Below are 21,250 nucleotides of genomic sequence, written 5' to 3'. Positions count from 1 at the left end.
AACGTTTCTCTACTACCTGGAGAACGCCAGAAACCCCAGCCCTTGGGCTACAACAGCTTCCCAGCTCCAATCCCCAAGAATCCCTAACCTTCTAGTGTGAATTAGTGAGGCAGCAGCCTGGTATAAACTTCAGTGAACTCTGAAATCAGGAACTGGGGACTTAGAGAGGTTGAGTAACTTGTTCAAGATAACTCATCTACATGACAGAGCAGGATGCAAGCCCAGCACTATCTGTCAGGCTCAGAGATCAGACTCTTAACTATTGCTCTAACACTGTCTAGAATGTGACACTGGCAAATTAACTAACTGCTCAGTAAATGCCAGCTCAGTACTGCTGTTTCACTGCCTTGTTGCCCCATGGAAGAAAAATGTACCTGCCTTGGTTTGACTAAGTTCAAACTAATCCCTAATGGGACAGGCAAGAAGTAGCAAAGAATGAGAACTTGACTTACAACAGAGCCTGGAAAAGAGACAACTTAGAAGGGACAAGGAGGGGGCAACAGAGAGGGTGAGATAGCTGTGCAATTCCCACCACAAAACCATCCACTTGTAGGACCCAGGGGGCCCAAGAGTATTCTCAGTGGATGCCTGAATCCTTCCAAGTCCACCACTCAATGCTTCTCTGGCCTTGGCTTGCACACCTCTTGGGATGGAAGCCTCACTACCTTTTGAGGCCGATTCGTCCGTCTTCCTGACTGGAAGGAATATCTTCCTTGAATGGAACTGAAACCTGTGCCCTGCTCTGCCCTTGTGAGTTTTTCCCAATAACTGGAAGAGGTCTGCAAGCCAGGAAAGGGTTAAAGTGATTTTTTTTTTTTTAACGTGGACAGAGGAGCAAAGATGGTTAGCAATGGGGAGGGGTAGCCGAGGGTCCAGAAACTGTACGGGAGAGATGAGATAACCCTGCTTGTTGCCAGGATGCCCTAGCAAAGCATTATGTGAACCCTGTGGTAAGAGTGGCCCACGCCACAGTCTGAGGCCCAGTCAATGTCATAGTTGCGGGCAGTGGCTTCGGACATCCAGTGGCGCCCGTTGAGATTGGACTGATAGCAGGATCTGAAACACCAGGCACCACGGACAGTCACCTCGCAGTTGCTCTCGTTTGTATCATGGTTGGTGTCATAGGTGGTAAAGGGCTTCCTGCCGTGGAAGCTCAGGGTGTCCCCTGGCAGGAAGGGGATGAGAGGCACCTAGGTGCCGGCACCATGCCTGGCACCCTTGGAGAGATGATCTCACAGGAGCCTCAGAGTAATGGTGAGGTGGATGTTTTCAGCCCCCATGAGAAAACAGCAGTGCCAAGGAGCCAGGGTGTTTGCCCAAGGCTACACAGGAGCACTGGGACTTGAGCTCAGGACTGTGGCTCCAAAGCCACTGGCTCCTCCCCCTACCTTTTCCCCTCCCAGAATCCTCAGCTTCCCTCTTGCTCCTTTGTCTCCTCCCAGCTCCCATCTGCAGCCTGAGCAACTGTGCCAGGGAGAGCTGGGAGGGATTTCTCAGATGCCTGGGCAGGAAAGGGGGCTCTCCTGAGGCACCTCCTCATAACCACTTCCCTCTTTCAGATTTCTCCTTAACAGTTGGTGTTTCTTTGAAAAAAGCCTTCTCTGGTTCCTCTTCCAAAGCATATAATGCTGGGGACTTCCCTGGTGGTCCAGTGGTTAAGACTCCACACTACCAATGCAGGGGGCCCGGGTTCGATTTCTGGTCAGGGAACTAGATCCCACATGCATGCCGCAACTAAAGATCCCGCACGCGGCAATGAAGATCCCACATGCCGCAACTAAGAACTGGCAGAGCCTAAATAAATAAATGAATGAATAAGTATTTTTTTTAAAAAGGCAGATAATGCTAACACTCAACAGAGCCTCAGAGTCTCCCACACCCTCCCTCCCTGCCTCCTTACCCATTTTACAGGGGAGGAAACTGAGGCTCTGACCCAGAAGGGACTTGCCCAAGGTCACATAGTTAGTAAATGACAGAGCTGGACTTTTAAACTCAGGATTGTTTGCCTCCAGAGCCCAGCTTCTTCACTCCTACACCACCCTGTCTCACAACTGCCATTTTTCAGATGAGGAAACTGAGGCCCACAGAGGGGAAGGAGTTGTCCTGGGTCATTCATGGAGGCCGTGGCAGCCCTGGGAAAGAACCCAGCCTCCCTCACCTTCTTTGCCTACTCCAGGGCCCCACTGTAGGCTCGCTCACCTGCAGTGCCCTCTGAGAACCTGCCCAGCACTAGCTGGGTAGTGACCTGCCTCCCCAAAGAGGCCCCACAGTGAGCAAAGGTGCGATTGCCTTCAAAGTCCTCCACCTCCACCCGCAGGTCCCAGGTACCTGGGGGACAGGGAGGCAGAGATGGAGGAATCCTCAGATCCCAGGTGGGAAGTCAGAATGCCAGGGAAATGCCCCTCCAGCTCCCTGGACCCTACTGAGAACCTACTCTGGAGAGTAAGCTGGGGCAAATTCTCATTATCTAGCCAGAATTCAGACTCCTGGCTCCCAAGACCTGCTTTGTAGGAGGAACAAGAGCAGATGAAATCCACGGAACCATCCTGTCACCGCTGGAATAGCTAGGGAGGCAGAGAAGGCTAGCACGGCAGCCATTACTCCAGGCTGAGCATGGGATGAGGAGAAGCAGGGGGCAGAGGCAGCTGAGAATGGATGCACTGTGGGGGGTAGGTGGACAGGCACCCCCTCTTTGGATTGGGGGCTTGTTGATAAAGTGTGAGTCCAAGTGAGCCTTGCCTGTGAATATGCTGATGAGCTCGACACACACTTATTACCTTTTACTGACTCTCAACTTCACACTGCAGCCTTGAAAGCCCTGGGGGAAATGAAATGAGAGAAACATCGTCCCTGTCCTCGGGAGACGGTCAGTCCAGTTGGGGGTCAGATTCAAAATAACCTGTTTTAATTTACTATCATAAGAACCAAGATATTAGAGCAGAGAAGTCACCTCCAGAGGCCCACCCAGCCTTACCCTGATGCTCCCTCCCAACCCCACTTTCCTCTTCAAGCCAAGCAGACCCCAGGCCCTGCAGAGTTTCTCTCCTAAATATCTTTCCGTCTAAGAGCCTCTACTTCCATTGTTGCCACTGCCCACCCTCTTCTCCTGCCCCGACCCCTGCAGTTGTCCTAACCTGTGTCCCTACCTGCAGTCTGGTCCCCACTCAATGCACCTGCCAGAGTGTAGCCTGAGTCTTCTTTCTAAAACATGTCTGACCTGGTCCCTCCTCTGCTGAAAACTCTTCCATGGCTCCCCACTGCCCTCCACACTCCTCGGTGGGTCATTCAGTGCCCTCTGTGAACTGGTCTTTTCAGGGGCCCTCAGTCCATTCTTGACCCACAGCAGTAGACCTCAGCCAACCACTCCACCTGCTCTCAGCTGATTCATACAGTCCCCCCACACCCTCTTGTACTCTCCTGCCTCCTTACATTTGTCTTTCCCCCTACCTGGAATGCCCTTCTGCACCTCATCTATCTCGAGAACTTCTACACAGCCTTCAAGGCCCTTTCAAATGGCATCTCCTCTGTGAAGCCTTCTCAGACTTCATTCCTTAGTGAGTTACGCTTAAGGGATGCCTTGGCTCTGGTAGGCTCTGGCTCCCCCTAGGGGCCAAGGGGAAGAAGTGCCCACTGGGCCTGACTTCTGAGTCCCTTCTCTCCCGGACACTCGCTCACCAGCCAGCCCCCCGTTTGTGATGTCCACGTCACAAAAGACTGGGAAGCCTCGGCCCTCGGGTAGGCACAGATGGTACCAGCTGCTCAAGGTGGCACCCCAGCTCAGCAGCTCCTGGCAGCTCCTGGGGCCTGGGGAAGGGGAGATGGACTGAGGGGGGCCCCCAAGTTATTCCCCACCCTCCACCCCCCTCACAGGCAATGGAACAGGCCAAGTGTGGGACCCAAGAGCCCTCTTGATTCCTTTAGACCCCTGAAGAGGGGTTCCAAGGTGCGCTGGGTGACACCTGGGGTCCACCAACACCCCAGCAACAACTGACTCCAAGTGCCTGGCTCCTGTGAAGGCAGCCTCACTCTCCTGGCCCCGGAGCAGGTTCGCTGAATCTCCTTCCCCAGGGAAAGATGAGTGTTGGCTCTTGAGGTCTGAGTACCTCCAAGGGAATGCCCATTAACCACCAGAGGGGAGGGTGCCCAGGCCCTTCTAATTCTCCCCACTCCTCCCAGCCTTCCACCCCCTCTGCAGGAGAGAAATCATAGCCAATTCCTGAACGGCAGCCAAGCAGAGGCAGGGACAGAGCAAAGAAAGACGAGGAGACCTCTGGCCGCACATACTCACCAGGCTCACCCTTGGGGCCCATCTTGCCTGGTGGTCCAAGTTGCCCTGAAATCCCAAGGCAGAGATGCATTACATCCCACCCCGTGTCAGGGGCCAAAAAGCAACGAGGGATTTGGAGCCAGAAATCAAATCCCAGCTGCAGCCTTTCCTGGCTCTGTGAATGTGGGCAAACTGCTTATCCTCTCTGAGCCTCACTTTCCCCCTAGCAAAATGGGGATGGTACCACCTACCTCACAGGATCAATCTTCGGATGCTGGGCATCTGGCCTGGAGCCTGGCATGCAGTAGGTTCCTTGCCCTTTTGTCATGGGCTCTCAGCACAGACTGTAACTGCTGCACCCCGTCCTCCCCAGCTTGCCCCAGGTCCCTACCTGCTCCACGGCATCTCTCACCTTGAGGACCTGGCGCTCCCTTCTCCCCAGGACTTCCTGGGGCTCCAGGACAACTGGGCAGGAGGACAACTTTGCTGGCTTCCAGTTCCCTGGGTTCTGCAGGGAGACATGGGGCTGGGTGGGCATAGGATGGGCATGGGGGGAGTGGGCATTTCTCTCCCAGACCCCTCTGCACTTCTGTTTTCACCCCCCAGATTCTAGCTGTCAGGACACTGGCCTCCGGAGCTGGCAAGGTTTTTCACCATTTGCATATGTTTTTGTGCAGAGTCCAGATTATCAAACTCCCACACTGCTCCTTGAGGCTAGTGAGCCTGGCTGGGAGAAGCATACCTAGGGAGGGAATGAGGGCAGATGGGTACGGGGGGCGCCCTAGGCCTCTACCTGGGCAGCTGGGGCATCCTGGCTTCTCAGGCGGGCTCCCCAAACAAGAGGAGCAAAAGGGAGAGTGGGGTCCAGAGTGGGCCCACCTTGCTGGAGCCCCTGAGGGAGGGTGCCAGTTCCTAAGCGGCCAGGCTGGTGAGAGGACATGAAACAAGACTTCCTCCTGTTGTCCCTCCCCAGGGACATCCCACCCAGGCTGGAACCAGCAGAAGGTGGGGGCATTTCCTTCCTCAGCCCTGGAGAGAATGGGCAGAATCCCTGCCTGCTCCAACCAGGATGGAGTCCAACTTCTGCTCCTGGCCTCTAGGGCTCTGCAGCCATCTCTTCAGACTTCGGGATTCACATAGGGTTTTTCTACCTTTGAACTTTAGCTAAGTCTTTGCCTTCCATCCGGAAGCCTCCTCCTCTTCTCCCCTTGTGAAGCTCCGCCCATCCATGAAGGTCCAGCCCTAATGCCATCTCCACTAGGAATCCTTCTTTGATCCTTGTCACCAGTGTCAGGAATGACCGCTGCTACCGTCTGTTGGGCACCTACTGCACCCCACGAGTCATGCTGGGTGCGGTACGTTACCTCCCATCGTTACACAGCCCCCCTCATGGTCGTTATTACTGGCCCTGGGTTATAGGCTGGTACATAGCAGGTGCTCAGTTAATGTTGGTTAAATGAATGAATAAAAATGGAGAAACGGGCCCAGAGACAGGACATGATTTGTGTTCTCTCTGGCACTTATATGCCATAGATTTTGCCCAAGCCCATGTCCCACCCCCCTTAGCAAGGTGATTTCATGCCCACCCTCAGGTCCACTGAGAAGCCCCTGGCAGTGCCTAGAAAACAGCTGCTAATATAGGCCATCGAATGGGCAGACCGTGCAGGGCAGGCATGGAGGCTGGGAGGCCAGTGAAGAGGCAGCAGCCTTGGTCCAGATGTGAGTGGTGAGGTCTGAGCTGGAGAGGGACCTCCGGTGATAGGGGAGGGGAGGAGAGGAAAGGCTCACTCATTCCTTCACTCATTCATTCCTTCATCAAACGCTCCCTGAGGGCCTCCTTTTTCCAGGCCCAGTGCTTGTGGGGGTGGCGAAGGCTGAGGTTCAAGAGGGTGTAGGGAACGTAGAGGCCAAGTTTGCCAGACAAGGTGGATCCATGAGATGGGCGCTGAGACGCTGCAATTCCAGTTCTAGGAATCTGTCCTCCCTACTCTCTCCCACAGATGTGCCAAGATCTGCAGACAAGCCCCTTTACCATGATGCTGTTTATGATAAAGTGGAAATGACCCAGCTGCACATTGAGAGGATGCAGGCAAATAAATCATCCCCATCTGTACAAGTCATAGGGCAAGTGTGATCTATAACGAAAGGGGCAACATTGCAGAACAATATGTAAAGCACGCTCCCACTCTGTATTTTAAAAACGCTAAATGTGTGCTGTGAATTCACAGAAGAAGGTCTGACACAGCCTGTTAAGCATAGTTATTTCTGGGGAGTGGGACCGGGGGAGAGGGATTCTCGCTCTTTATATAAACTTCTGTGTAGTCCTCTTGTTCCTTACAGGCATTTACTTTTTTTTGGGGGGGGGGAACACACGGCTTATGGGATCCTAGTTCCCCAAACAGGGATCAAACCCGTGCCCTCTGCAGTGGAAGTGTGGAGCCCTAACCACTGGACCGCCAGGGAATTCCCGGTATTTACTAATTTTGAAAAAGAAAACATTCTATAGAGAAATTTCCTTAACTGGGTGGAAAGCCAGAAAGATATAGGGGCATTTCCTCCCTTGGCCTGGGAGGAATTGGGCACTATACCAGCCAGGATTAAGTGCTAGGTGGAGAAGCCAAGGGAGGGTGACCCAGGCAGGAGAAACTGCGTGTGCAGGGGCTTGAAGAAGAGAGAGCAAGGCAGGCTGGGTAACACAGATGCAAGGAGCTGGAGGGGAGGCTAAAGGGGAGGCTGATGTCTGAAGGGAGGGGGGTGTTGATGGAAGTGAGCATGGAGGGGAGGGACACGGAGGTGGACTGTGTTTGGCATTGTCCATGGTGGTGCAATGTCTAGGCAGGTGAGCCCTCTGTGAGGCCAAGGAGTAGCTGGAACTCCCTGTGGAGCCCAGGGGCCCTAAAGCCCTTCCAGCTGCAGCCGGAGACCCTGCACGGAGACTAGGCCTGGGGCAAGAAGAGGTGCAGGTGGCTGACCACAGGCTGCCCAGCTGGTAGGGTGGATGGATGCCCTGGAATGAAGCAGACGGAGCACATGCACCTGCTCTGAACCTTCCCCATATCCCACAGAGATGGAACCGCTGCTACCCAACTTTACAGACGAGGAAACTGAGGCCAAGAGCTGTTCAATTAACTTGTTCCCATTCACACAGAGCAGTCAGGCTCCACAGGCTGAACTTTCACCCATGACTCTCTATTGTGTCTCAGCTTCCTAGGACAGTCATGGGACTAAATCAGATACTGATGTTAGACTCTCAGCCACATGCCTGGTTTCCAGCAAGTACCCCATTGATAGGTGATGTTACTAGTCAGGGAAGACTTCTGGGCCCAGGGATGGGGGGTAAAGAGGGGGAGGTGGGCACGGGTGGAGCTTTCCAGAAGGGCCTGCTCAAGGAAGGCCAGAAGTACCCTGTGGAGGGTCCCGGGGGCACCTCCACCTTGGCACTGGGGCAGAGACCCAACTTTAGAAGGCAAAAGAGCCTGGAGATGCCTCTGCAGAGGAGTTCTGAAGTTCTGCTCATTCTAGAGTCAGAAAAACCTGGATTCAAATCCCAGCCCTGCCCCATTCCACTCTGTGCGATCTTAAGCAGGTGTGCTTACCTTTCTGTGTCTCTGTACCCTTATCTATAAAGTGGTGGAGGAGGGGATTAAACACATGTAACAAATAAAAATATTTTTTGTTTTGGCTGTGCCACGTGGCTTGTGGGATCTTAGTTCCCCAACCAGGGATTGAACCCGGCCCCAGAAGTAAAAACGCTGAGTCCTAACCACTGGACCACCAGGGGAATTCCCGCAAACAAAAATATTTTAAAAGATGACAGTATCAGTTCAAGTCAGAATTTCCATTAAGGAGAGGACAGTGGCCATACCCCCACCCTATCCAATCCACACACAGCCCAAGACATGGGACATAAAACACAGTGCTGGAAAGAGCTCCTTTATTTGGGGGCAGTGTCCAGGCCAGGTTGATGGGAGGAGGCAGGCTCCAGACCTAGTACCAGGCAGGGGGCCCCACAGGGATGATGGATGAGACAGGAGGTGGTTGAAGGATGCTCTCATCTGCAGGTACCAGGCCCAGACAGGAGGGGATGTCAGGTATTGGGCACCGAGCCTGCTCGGTGCCCACAGGGGCCAGAATTTGGTGACCACAGTTTCTCCCACCCCTAGTGCCCACAAGCGGGTAAAGAGGGCAGCCTCTTCATCCTTTTTCCCCTGAGTGTGGAATCCAGGCCTGAAGGGGGTCAGATTCTGCAGAGGCCAGACAGAGAGGGCACTCAGGGCAGTGGCCCCACCTCAGCCAGGCCAAGGACACCCACCCTCAGAGAGCAGGCGGTGGTCAAAAGAGCAAACACTTTAATGGAGGCTGCAGCGATCCGCCCCACAGCACACATGGGGCCACAGCACACGGGGGCCTCAGAGCAGCTCCCCTTCTCAGAGGAAAACCAAACCGCACACAGGGCCCGGGCTCCTGCCCGTAGCCACAGAGCTGCAGGCCGAAGGCTGCCTGTGCTGTCACCTACTGGTTCTCCTCCCTGCTGGCAGCATGAGGGGACAAAGACAGGTGGGCTCAGTTGGGCTCGCAGACGCCGGGCCCAGGCTGAGTCCTGCCCCGGCCAACACCCAGCGGAGAGAACCCCACAGCTGGAGGAGGGAGAAGGGGTGTGGCTCACATGGGGGAGGTTGGGAGGGACTCATCGCCCCTAAGGCTGCCCCATGGGGAAGACAACGTATCCGCGCTAACAGGGACCTGAGGGGCAAGAGAGGGGGGCGGGTGGGCAGTGAGCTGGGACTCGGCGGGCTGGGTACTCACAGTGTCTGGTAGGTGCTGTCCTTGGCCTTGAGGAAGCGCAGGACAAAGAAGGCCACTGTCTGCAGGCTCAGTACCAGCACAACGCCACCAATGAAGCTGGCCCCATCAAAGCCAGGGCCGTGCGCCTCGGGGACCGAAGGGCCCTCTGCAGGGAGGAGGTCACAGCAGGCCGCTGTGGGCCAGGAGCCCAGCCCCACCCCAATACCCGGCACAGGTCATCTGGAGGCCCCAGGCCTCACTATGGGAGCGTTGGGCGGCAGGCTCAGAAGTTCAACCCAGACCCCGTGGGCGGCTGGCAAGTGCCTGTGGGGAGGGCCGGTGCCTGGCTGGGGAGACAGGGCCTTGGCTCGGCCCTGGCTCTGCTGCTGAGCTGCTCGGTGGCTTGATGCCTCTTACACCCTCTCTGAGCCTCCTGACTGCAGGGACCAGATGGTGACTGAGCTCCCTGCCAGCCTCCCTCTTCCACAGGGGCCCAAGAGGGTGAGGACAGACCCAGAACTTGGACATCCACACCCGCTTCAGCTCAGAGTCGCTCTCAGCCTTGGGTCTTGGGGTTTGAAGCCCAGATACAGATGCTGTGGTCTCCTTTCAGGACTCCTAAGTCCCGAGACCCTGGAGTCACCCAATGCCAGAGCCCTCACTTAGGGAGGGAAGGAGCAGAGGAAGAAGTGGAGGCCCACACCCTACCAAGTAGATAAATGAAGACTTGATGACGTACGTCAGAGGGAGAAGCCAGGCTCTGAGTGCCAGGCCTGTCCAAAGTCACCCCACAGTTAGGGCATAGCCAGACTCACACAGCATCCCCTGACCCTTTCCCCTGCCCCAGCTTTGTGGCCCACGGTTGCCAGGACGTCTGGGTGGCTCCCAGCTGTGCCACGTTAGCCATCAACTCCCACCAGGGATTCAATTTCAGGCCCTGGGCCAGGTGCCCAGAGCAGGGCAGGGCAGGGATGGTGGTGGAAGATCATTCTGGGGCAGTGAAAGGGGCCCAGTTGGGAGCTGGGTCCACCTCCCAGAGGGAGTAGCTTGTGGAAGGGGAGGGGGTCTGAGAATATGAAGGGCAAAGGGTAGTCCCAGCTGCAGCTCAGGGAGCCCCAGAGAAGGGCACTGGGGAAAGAGGAGCAGAAGAGGGAAGAAATAAGCTGTACAACACTGATCTGGGGCTCAAGCCGAAGGGAGCTGAGCCTGAGCCATCAATAATTCAGCCCCTAAGATCACGTTTCTGGCTTTAATTAACCAAGAGCCTCTTCAGCCATCCTTGCCAAGCCTGCTGACCTCCAGGCCCTGAGGGGCAGTGGGAACCAAGGGGTGGGGTTCTTGCCTCTGTTCTGCCAGGAACCTGCTTTGTGACCCTCTCTGGGCCTGGACGTTGCAGTAGGTAGTCACTGAGGACAACTTGGCAACCTGAGCCATACACCCTCAGCACCAAGTAGGTCCGGAGGGGGTCATCCTGAGTTCTCTGGTGTTGGGAGAAGGGATGGGAACCATCATTTCTCAATCACCTTCTATGCATCAGAAACTGAACTAGGTGCTATACATCTTCTCATAAAATCCTCACAGCAACTTTGTGAAGTATTATCCAACTCACTTTACAGATGTGGAAACAGGCTCAGAGGGAGAAATCACAGAGCTGAGGTCACAGATCTCGTCAGTGCCTGAGCCCAGCTCTGTCTTTCCCTGCACCTCTAGACCTCCCATTCCCCCAGGTAGTACCTACCTGTTGTGATGGTCTTCGGTTCATAAGTGGGATGGTGGTGCACAGCTGAAGAGACAGGGAATCCATAATGATCCAGATCCCCACCCCCAATTCCCATCAAGACCCCAACCCAGGCCCACCCAACACACTTTCAAGCCTTAGTTCACACAGTTCCTTCCACCAGATGTGCCCTCTTTCCACTCTACCTTTAAGTGTCATCTCTGATGCCACCTCCTCCAGGAAGCCCTCCCCCCATTCCCTTCTGAACTTCCAAAGTCCTCACTATGGTTTAAAATAGAAGAGCTAGCTCCCCCATCCTCTCTACATGCTTGTCCTAGATCCTCTGGCTGCACCAATTTACAGAGGAGGAAACAGGCCAGAGAGGGGAAGGGACTTCTCAGTGAGCTAAAGGCAGAACTGAAACTGGACCCCGGTGTTCGTGGGCATAGTCTACTCTCTGGGAGAGGCCAATTCCATATTGGAGGCAGGCTCTGACTGGGGACACCTCAGCCACTTCCCTCCAACTTGACTTAGGCCAGCAGGAGCCCCCTTACCTGGACATGACTCTGAGTGGTTGTAGACAGAGCAACCTTCCTTGACCACCTCAGCTTGGGCCACACAGTGTCCTGGTGGGAGAAGGTTCAGGGAAGAGGTTTAGGGGGTGGGGCCAAGGCCTTGGTGTTCAGAACTGGGGGCACTAAACTTGGGGAGGGCCTGACTCCATACCTGGCTCCTCCGGCTGACACTGCTCCCACACGCAGCCAGTGAGGTTGTGTGCTCTGTTCCCCTCCACACAATGCTCACAGAGCTTCAGCTGTTTGCAGGCCCCTCGGACAGCTGGCCAGATGTTCATGCGGAGCAGGGCTCCCCGCCCAAAGCCTCGAGCTCCTTTACCTGGGAGTAGCATGGGTGCAGCACTTTGAACCCAAGCTACAGCCCCCCTTCCCCACTTCGGTGGATCTCACCCCTCTGCACACATACACTCACCTGGATCCCCCAAGCCCCTCTGCCCATCTGCAGTTTCCACAAACACATGGTTACACACACCAGGAACCTCCCCGACATTCACCCAGAGCACCCTCCCTTTGCATACATCGGGAGCTAACCCCCCATACACTTAGGGCCGCTTCACTTCCATACACCTGAAGCTCCCTCACACCTGGCGCCTATATGTACACACAGGAATCCACACACAGCTGGAGTCCCCTTCTACCCACCCCAGGAGCCCCGCACACATGTGGAAAACTCCCCTCCCGCCCCCCCAACCCCCGACTGCTCCTGGCAGGCGGCTGGGTGAAGGGTGAAGGGCACGCGTTACCAGCCACAACGAGCTGGGCACACAGGAGGAGGCAGCAGCAGCCGCCACAGAGCGCAGCCCGTAAGGCGCGGGGTCCCGGCGCGGCCATGGCGCGGAGGCGGAGCCTGGGGGTCGGGGTCTGCGGAGTGCTGGTGTGGCGCGTCCCTTCTGGACTCGGCTCCGCCGGGGTGTAGGGAGCGAGACCCGGGCAACCTGGGCGAGGCCAGGTGGGCGTGGCTCTGGCAGGGAGGGGGCTAGTGACGCCACCAGGTGGGGCGGGGTTTTGTGGTCTGAGGCGGGGTCAGGTAGGGCGTGGGTAGTAGGCGCGGCCTGGTGGGGGCGGGGGTTCGGGGTCTGGGGCGGGGCTCCTGCAAAAGGGGGCGGAGTCCAGGACCGGTAGCCGGACAGGTTGCTGGATTCCCCCACCCTCAGTTTCACGAAAACTGCTGCATTATTATCCCTACTTCACAGGTGAGGAAACTGAGGCTCAGAAAAAGTGAGTGACTAGTCGGAGGTCACAGAGTTAGTGGCAAAATCTGGATTTGAAGCAAAGTCACTTTCCTGACTTCCGGGCTTGCGTCAAGGGCGTCCTCCAGCCAGGCCCCAGGACCACGAGGATCGGCCTCCAGGCTCTGGCAGCCCACCTCGCTTCACTCGTTGCACCCTCCTCTCTTCTGCCCCTCAACACACCGCGTCTACCTCTGACCCACCACATCCCCTCTGGCCAAGTCGGCGGTCTCATTGTTACTGGGAGAAGTGGGCCTTTCCACAGCCTTCCTCTGCCTCTTCTGGTTCTTCTCTCTCTGCAGCCACTTCTCAGGTTCCTTAGAATACACCTCCTCTTCCTCTTCTCCCCATCCTCCATTCTCCCCTTTCCCCACCCCTCCCCTCTCCTTCTCCCCCGTCTCTACTCCTCCTTTTCCTCCTTCCCCCTCTTCATCTCCGGTGGCCCAGTTCAGTCCTGAGCTCTGTTTCTCCTCTCCTGGGGTCATCTCATCCATTACTCTGCCATCAGTTCCCAACTGAAAGCCAACGAGTCCCATATCTCCATCTCCAGCCCAGTGCTCGCTCCCCAGCGGCCACACCTGTAACTAATAATACATAATTAACAACTATTAACGACTTACTACTAGCAGAATGTACATTCTACTAAGCAGTTTTACTTGCAGCTTCTCTTCTGATGTCCTCAACTACCCTCTAAGCATGGGTTTTGTTATCTCCAGTTTGCAGGCCTCTAGTAAAATCACTTGCTCAGGGGCACACAGTTAGGAGGGGGGCCAGGATGTGGACCCAGGATCCAGTGAGGTCAGAGGCTACTCTCCCCTCTGCTATGCCTCCTGAGGGTCCATCTGCTTCCTGGGCACCTCTACCTGAGTGTGCCTCAGGCCCCTGAAACTGCCTGGTCTCCCTTCCCCACTCAGGGAGGCCCCTTCATTCTCCCCGGCACCTGACTGGAAACCATGGTCTCATCCTCACTCCCTCCCACTGTCTCAGCCCCCAGACTTTAGTCCTGCAGATTCTGCCTCTACGTCTCTCCTGTGTCCTGCTCCCTCATCTTCCCTTTGCTGGCCTCACACTGCCTCTCAGCCTCCAGGACCCTCCCAGCTCGGCCCTCACAGTGCAGGGCTGTCCTGAAAACATCGATTCAACCATGAAACAATTTTCAGTTCAGCTTGGCCTTCACAGCCCTGTGATTCATGGCTCTAGAAGTCTTTAGAAGTCTTGTGCTCACCCCAACATCTTCTTACCCTCTGAGAAAATAGAACAGCCTTTCCCCCAACACACACCCTCTTTTGTACCTCCTTGCCTTTATCCTATAGCTGTTCTCTCTCCTGGAGGGTCCTCCTCCTCTCCTGACTACATATGTCTGGCAGACTAATCCTTCAGGACAATGCAAAATGGGCACCGCCTGCAGGAAGCCCTCTGTGACTGTTGTGGAGCAAGGCTGAGCTGCTGTGGCACTTGTCCCAGGTGGTGGATCCAAATCCATCTGCTTTCCCGCACCGAAGCCCTCATCCCCTCACCATATCTTGCCTTGGTGACTGCAGTGGCCTCCTGGTAGGGCTTCTGCTTCTGCTCCCCACCTCCAGTCTGTTCCCCACTCAGCAGCCAGAGCAATCCTTTGAAAATGTAAGTCAAATCGTACCATTCCCATGTTTAAGCCACCAATGGCTCACTGCTCTCCAATACTAGCATGATCTTCCCCCTGCCTACCTCTCTGAGCTCAACTCCTACTCTCCCCATGGTTCCTTTGGCTCCAGACACACTAGCCTCCTCTCTGTTCCTCAAACACATCAACTCTTTTCCTCCTAAGACTTGGTACCTGCTGTGCCCTCTCCTTGAAACTCCTCTATCCTCTCTTCAACTGACCTGCTCCATGACTTCCCTACTTAAAACAGGTCTCCTGGTTATTCTACATCATCATGCCTCCTTTTGTTCCTTCAGAACACGTATCAACTGTATAATTAATTACTCATTTGTTTCTTAGGCTATAAGTGAGTTCCAGGAAGGCAGGGACCATGTTTATCTTCATCTGTAGTTAACTCCCTGCACACATAAAAGCTAAGCAGGTGATTACCAAATAACCATACTGTACCATCTTGTGACTGTGTACATGTTTGCCTGTCTCACTGGTCTGTGAGACCCTCAAGGGATCCCTACTTAGTATCATATTAAGTTTTTATTCGTAGATTGTCCATCTCCCCATCAGAATGGAAGCTCCATGAAGAAGGCAGAGATTTTTGTTCATTGCTGTATCCTCTGTGCCTAGAATGGTGCCTGGCAAATAGTATATGCTCAATAAATATTTATTGAATGTTCAAAATGCAGGGATATGGCCACATCATCTTTCTGTCTGCAGCACCCTCTCAAACCCAAGCCCAGGGGAACTGTCAGTGAATATTGGCTGAATGAATGAGTCAGTGCTAAGAATGTGTGCGCTGATGATGCCCAGATTCTTGGGGCTTGGACAAGGAGCTTGTGTAGACAGTATCTGTGTCTCTCTCACACACACCTCCCTCCAGAGCCTAGGCCCATAGGATTCTGCAGATTGGTGGAGAAGAGGTAAGAAGTCTTACCTGGAGGTGAGCCCTCACAGCCATCTGGTGGTCACCTGGGGAACTGCAAGTACTATCAGCCCTAGTTCAACTTCACTCCCAGCCCCTTCTGAGGAGATGGTGACATCTAGGCTAGAATGAAGACACACTGGATTTGGTTGCAGATGGAATGGCTTCAGATCCCAGCTCTGCCATTTACTGTGCAATTTGGGGCAAGTCCCTGGCTTCTCTAGGCTTCACCTGTGAAATGGGGATTCAGGACTCTTGTAAGTACTGGGCTCTCATCTGGCACCTGGTAGGTGGGAAGGACTGGAGGGGGGTGTCAATGATGGGAAGGAATCAAGGAGGCAGGGCAGAGGGCATGAGTAGGAGAGAAGAGGAAGGGCTGCCCCTTCCTCTAGACAGCAGATCTTTGCGGAAAGGAGACCTGGTTGGCAGCGATGGCCTCAATTGTCCTGTTGACACGGGGCAGTTTTGGAGCATGAGGGAGAGTATTCACATGAAAATCCACAGCCCCACTTGCGTCTCTTAGGTCTCCGGCGTTTCTCATGGTTAGAAACATCAGTGCACTCTTTTCCTCCCCGGCTGGCTGAGGATCGTCTCCATCATGAATGACACCGTACCTCTCCGGATCAGGAAGTTCCGGCCAACCAACTACTTCAGTGGAAACATGGTCGCTGATGTGCTTCACCCTGGAAGGGCAACAGTGTCCGAGACAGACATTTGGGGAAAAGTAGCCAAAATCTACAAGACCACATGAGACGTCATCTTTATACTTGGAGTCAGAACCCATTTTGGTGGTGACAAGACAACTGGCTTGGGCGTGATTTACGATTCCTTGGGTTATGCAAGGAAAAGTAAACCAACACAACCCTGCAAGACATGGCCTGCCTGAGAAGAAAAAGAACTCAAGGAAGCAGCGTAAGAAATGCGAGAACAGAATGAGGGAGGTCGGCGGACCACAAGGACCAGTGTTGCTGCCGGCAAAAGGAAGAAGTAAAGATTCTGCAGTGACTTTATCTGTGGTGATTTTGCCTATATTTCATGAAAGGATTAATAAACTGTGAAAAAATAGAAAAGACCACTGCTGCTCAGAATAGAAGATAGTCTCTCATACACCCCTTCTTTCTTTCACCCTCCCTCCCTCCCTTCCTTCCTTCCTTCCTTCCTTCCTTCCTTCCTTCCTTCCTCTCTGTCTCTCTCTTCCTCTCTTTCTTTCTTTCTTCCATGTGCTTGCAGCATCTTTGTTCCCCAACCAGGAATGGAACCCGTGCCCCCTGCAGTGGGATCACAGAGTCCTAACCACTGGACGGCCAGGAAATTACCTCTCATACACCCTTTCATGCCAACCTCCCAACAGCCTTCACCCTTCTCTGAGACCAACTGGACAGTTGTTGGGACCCGGCTCTGATTGGGGAGAAAGTGAATACCTGGGTTCTGGGGCGCTAATGCCCCTGTATTCTCTCTGATGCCCCCGCCTTCCTTGACACCGTGCGTATTACTACTGTTTTCCTTCTCTGTTTTCCTTCTCTTTCTCTAGATGCTGCTTTTTGTTTAATCATCCTGTCAGCAAGTATTTATTGAACACTTACTCCATGCCAGGCATTGTTCTCCAGCACAGAACAGAACAAAGTCTGTTCAGTCCTGGTGGGGCTGACACGTACTTTTTTGGAAAGGAATAAATTTAGAATTTCAGGAGTGCTAAGTGCTCTGAAGAATAATAAATCAAGGAAAGAGGGCAAAGAGTGATGGGGAGGGGAGTGGTAATCTAGGGTAGAGGTCAGGAAAGCCTGCTCCTGAAGAAGTGACTTGGGTTCCGTGCCCGGAATGAAGTGAAGGGGTTCCAGGCAGAGGGAACAGCCAGTGCAAAGGCCCAGGAGCAGCAATATTCTCATCCACAGTCTGTGCTCTCAATGGCAGGGTTCCCTGAGGCTCCTCCTCACTCTCTGCTCCCTCCCCTGGGTGATGTCATCTACCCCTTGAACCTGCACATCTAGGCCTCCCAGGTGTCCTCCTCCTGCCAGATATATTGGCAGCCAACATAGCCAGTGTTGATAATGTGCCAGGCCCCTCCCAACAATCCCATGAAGAAGATACTAACATTGCCTCTATCTTATAGATGAGAGAATCTAGGCACAAAGAGCCTAAGACACTCACCCAAAGTCACGCAGCTAGAAAATGGAGGAACTGGGATTTGAAACCAGTCTACACTCCTGACCACACCACCTGCTAAACACCCCGAACTCACCATGTCCAACCTGAAGTGCATTATCTTCCCCAGCCCTGACCCTATCCTCTCCCCATGTACCTGCCACCGCCTGTCACCTCCTTCTCCCTGCCCTACACTGACTGTGGGAGCTGCAGTGGTTCTGTGTTGCAGGGAAAAGTTGGTGGGGCCTACGATCTGGGCCGCCGCGGTTTCCTCAAGCCCTAACCTGGTCCCTGCCCCCCATCCCCATCCCACAGGCCTGGTTGATTCCAGTGAGGATCAAAGCTAGAGACAGAGGGAGGAGGAGCAGCCAGTTCCCCTCCCCCAGAACTGGCCATACCTGTCACATCTGGAGAAGTCAGCTGAGAGAGGTTCCCTGGGGACAGGCAGGGTTGGGGAAGAGGGAGCTCCTTCTCCATGCCCTACCCTGCCAGGGTGTCTAAGATGGGAGGTTGAGAGGGGCCTGCCCTGGGGACTGAGCTGCTAGGTTTCCTGCTTCCAAGTTCCTCCCGGCTCCCCCACTCCTGCTGCTCTGGGGGAGTGCCTCTTACCACCACCCGGCTGGCTTTCCAGATCCTTGAATAAATAATTTAGGTTTTGAAATCTTGCCAGGCCCACTCCTCCCATGCTGTGAGGGCGCTATTGGGCTGACATGATTGACGTCACCCAGCTCCTTATGCCAGCCCCAGCATCACGAGGACCTGCCCTGGCAGCAACTTACCTGCCTGGTCACTGTCAGTCCAGACCCTCTACCCTGTCCTACTCACCCTGGGGTCCACTCACCACAGTCACCTGGTATCTTCATTCCAGGACCCTACAACCCTCATCACAGCCTTGTCACTTCAGCACTTGTGACAGGGTCACGGTGACCTGAAGTCCTATCACCTGGACACTCCATCTTCCCTTTCCTTTGCCACCGCCTTTTGCCACCCTGCAATCCCTGAACCCCATCATGCCACAGAATCACCCTGACACTGCTATGGTTGCCCTGGGGGCTTCCCTCTCTACCTCAGCGTCCCACTGCCACCACCCCCCAAGATCCTGTCACCATGATCATACCGTCACTGCCACCCACCTCCCTGTTCCCTCATGCTCCTGTCACCATCACCTCAGGGCCGTTTCGTCTTGGCAACCCCTGCCATCCTCACCGGGGACGCCCATTCAGCCCCATCACTCGGTTTCCGTCACCTGAATTCCATCAGCCTTTGCCACCCGAGAGTCCCATCACGCCACAGTCTATCCGCGTTCCCTTTCCGCTCCCCCTACACATCCCCCTCAACCTCCCGTGGACTTCCAGGCTCTCGCACCAGCGCCCCCGAAACCCCCGGCCCCTAGAGGGCGCCGCGTCAAGGACAGCGCGGGCCGACTCAGGAGGGGGCGGGGCCGCAGCCACGGTCGCTTTTTATGAATGGGGGAGCGGGCGGCACGAGGCCTCATTACTGTGCCGAGCGGCGCGCGCTGCGCCCCAGCGCGGCTCACCCATTGGCCAGGCGGGCCGCTGACGTCACCAAACCGGTGGCCGGGGGCGGGGCGGGGTGACTCACGTCGCTTCTCCCGTGGCTGTGGGGGCTTCTCGGGGTCCGCATACACCCTGCGCAGCCTGGACCCGAGTGGAGCCTCCCCGGGGCCCGGCCGCGCCCGGTGCCGAGAGGTGAGTAGCGGGCCCCGCCGCGGACACCAGGCGTCCGGGAGGGCAGTCAGGATTCTGGGGCGCTGGGCAAGCGGTAAGGCTCGCAGCGGCTGACTGGGGTCGGAGGTCGAGACCAGGAACCCTGAGTCTGGGCTAGCAGGAGGGGAGCCAGTGTCTGAGTGCTGAGAGCCGTCAGCTGGGTAGCCCGGCGCGGGGTGAGACCTCCTGCAGGGACCCGAGGCCCTGAAGGCACTGATGGTCATCTGAGTTTGGTCCGGCAGGAGGCGTCTGGGGCAAGGACCCAAGCGTCCGAGCAGGAGGAGGTGTCTGACTTAGGAATCCAGACCTCCGGGCAGGAGGCGGAGTCAGGCCTAAGATCCAGGTGTCCGGGCAGAGGGAGGGGTCTGACTCAGGGATCCACGCTTCCAGCGGGGGTGTCTGTTCCAAAGACCCAGAGGTTCAGGCAGAAAGAGAGGTCTGGCTGGGGACAGAAGTCTAGGTGTGTGTGTGTTGGGGGAGGCCGAGTTCCCAGGTGTTGTTACCCCAGGAGCTCAGGGTGGGGGCTGGCGGGAGCTTCACGAGCATTCTCTGGGGGCGGAGTCTGGGTTTGGCAGTACCGAGAATCGTGAGGGGTCTGGTGAGCCTCAGAAGCTGAGCGTCATCCTCCCTGGTGGGGAGGGAGCAGAGCTGCTCTCAGTTTTAAGATGTTTTTCCCTCCCCCAGTCCTGGGCCTCCCCCAGCTTCTCCTGGATCCAATGGGCCTCCATCCACTCATGGTAGTCCTTCATCTTGCCCTCCTCTGGCTACACATGTAGGAGAAAGAGACCTGCAGGACTCAGGGAGTTGGAAGGGAGAATGAAGAGACCCAGGACAGGGATCCCCAGGAAAAGAGACTCCTGCTAGCCCGGTGGCATAGGGGAGGTTAAAGGTACCCTGGAAGGAGCTTCAGGGCAGGAGTGGGGGCGACAAGGCATTGGGACTCAGCCAGGTATCCTGAGGTGAGACTCCCACTGTTTCCAGACCCCTCCACTCAGCACCCAGCCCTGCCAGCTTCTCATAGGGCCTTTCTTCTACAGGTACCATGATGTGGGGTGCAGGCAGCCCCCTGGCCTGGCTCTCTGCTGGCCCAGGAAACATGAACACGAGCAGCGTGGGCTCAACAGAGGGGCCCACAGGCCCAGGCATGCCACTGCCCTCACCTAGGGCCTGGGACGTAGTGCTGTGCATCTCAGGTACCCTAGTGTCCTGTGAGAACGCGCTGGTGGTGGCCATCATCGTGGGCACTCCTGCCTTCCACGCCCCCATGTTCCTGCTGGTGGGCAGCCTGGCTGTGGCAGACCTGCTGGCAGGCCTGGGTCTGGTCATGCACTTTGCTGCTGTCTTCTGCATTGGCTCGGCAGAGATGAGCCTGGTGCTGGTCGGCATGCTGGCCATGGCCTTTACTGCCAGCATTGGCAGCCTACTGGCCATCACCGTTGATCGCTACCTTTCTCTGTACAATGCCCTCACCTACTACTCAGAGACGACAGTGACGCGGACCTATGTGATGCTGGCCCTAGTGTGGGGATGCGCATTGGGCCTGGGGCTGCTGCCTGTGCTGGCCTGGAACTGCCTGGATGCCCGGGCCACGTGTGGCGTGGTATATCCGCTCTCCAAGAACCATCTGGTGGTCCTGGCCGTTGCTTTCTTCATGGTGTTTGGCATCATGCTGCAGCTCTATGCCCAGATCTGTCGCATCGTCTGCCGCCATGCCCAGCAGATTGCCCTCCAGCGGCACCTGCTGCCTGCCTCCCACTACGTGGCCACCCGAAAGGGCATTGCCACCTTGGCCGTGGTGCTTGGCGCCTTTGCCGCCTGCTGGCTGCCCTTCACCGTCTACTGCCTGTTGGGCGATGCCCACTCCCCACCCCTCTACACCTATCTCACCCTGCTCCCTGCCACCTACAACTCCATGATCAACCCCATAATCTATGCCTTCCGCAACCAGGATGTGCAGAAGGTGCTGTGGGCTGTCTGCTGCTGCTGTTCCTCTTCCAAGATCCTCTTCCGATCCCGTTCCCCCAGTGATGTCTAGTCGCATCCTGGTGACCCTTCAGCCCTGATCACTACAGAATTCCAGAGTGTTAGGTCCTCCAGGGCTTTGTTCCAACCCTCCAGCTCTGCACCCCAAGACCCAGCTGGTTCTGGAGTTCTAGGACTTTGGGTGTTTCACAGGATTCTGTTCAGATCCCTGCAGGGCCCAGCTGGCTCCATGGTTCTAGAATGTTCAGGTGGTCAGGGTTCCACTCA

The 21,250-nt window shown here is 55.6% G+C and overlaps 3 protein-coding genes across 5 annotated transcripts; 1 reads left to right on the top strand and 2 right to left on the bottom strand.

Annotated features, from left to right (window-relative positions):
* Positions 1 to 923: 923 nt before the first annotated feature.
* Positions 924 to 5,638, bottom strand: FCN3 (ficolin 3). Its single transcript, XM_060141956.1, is given in 9 exon segments — positions 924 to 1,165; positions 2,200 to 2,328; positions 2,435 to 2,564; positions 3,091 to 3,100; positions 3,684 to 3,804; positions 4,027 to 4,059; positions 4,289 to 4,333; positions 4,680 to 4,775; positions 5,632 to 5,638. Coding segments are annotated over 9 exon segments (813 nt in total).
* A 2,552-nt stretch (positions 5,639 to 8,190) lies between these two features.
* Positions 8,191 to 12,280, bottom strand: CD164L2 (CD164 molecule like 2). Of its 3 annotated transcripts, none has more exons than XM_060142744.1 (6): positions 12,088 to 12,280; positions 11,496 to 11,663; positions 11,324 to 11,395; positions 10,791 to 10,835; positions 9,074 to 9,218; positions 8,191 to 8,511 (listed from the first exon to the last, which is right to left on the bottom strand). In XM_060142744.1, the coding sequence occupies exons 1-6, from the start codon at positions 12,173 to 12,175 to the stop codon at positions 8,505 to 8,507; spliced, it is 525 nt and encodes a 174-aa protein (XP_059998727.1). In that variant the 5' UTR covers positions 12,176 to 12,280; the 3' UTR covers positions 8,191 to 8,504. The 3 variants fall into 3 exon arrangements, with proteins under 3 accessions (XP_059998727.1, XP_059998725.1, XP_059998728.1); XM_060142742.1 differs by lacking the exon at positions 8,191 to 8,511 and adding an exon at positions 8,600 to 8,795; XM_060142745.1 differs by lacking the exon at positions 8,191 to 8,511 and having other exon boundaries at positions 9,070 to 9,218.
* A 7,762-nt stretch (positions 12,281 to 20,042) lies between these two features.
* On the top strand, positions 20,043 to 21,035 carry GPR3 (G protein-coupled receptor 3). Its single transcript, XM_060142741.1, has one exon. The coding sequence runs from the start codon at positions 20,043 to 20,045 to the stop codon at positions 21,033 to 21,035; it is 993 nt and encodes a 330-aa protein (XP_059998724.1).
* Positions 21,036 to 21,250: the final 215 nt, after the last annotated feature.

The sequence above is a fragment of the Lagenorhynchus albirostris genome, chromosome 2 (assembly GCF_949774975.1).
Source record: "Lagenorhynchus albirostris chromosome 2, mLagAlb1.1, whole genome shotgun sequence".
In the NCBI taxonomy this organism is placed as follows: Eukaryota; Metazoa; Chordata; class Mammalia; order Artiodactyla; family Delphinidae; genus Lagenorhynchus; species Lagenorhynchus albirostris.
The sequence above is the reverse complement of the archived record's forward strand: the minus strand, read 5'-3'. Positions and strand labels throughout refer to the sequence as shown.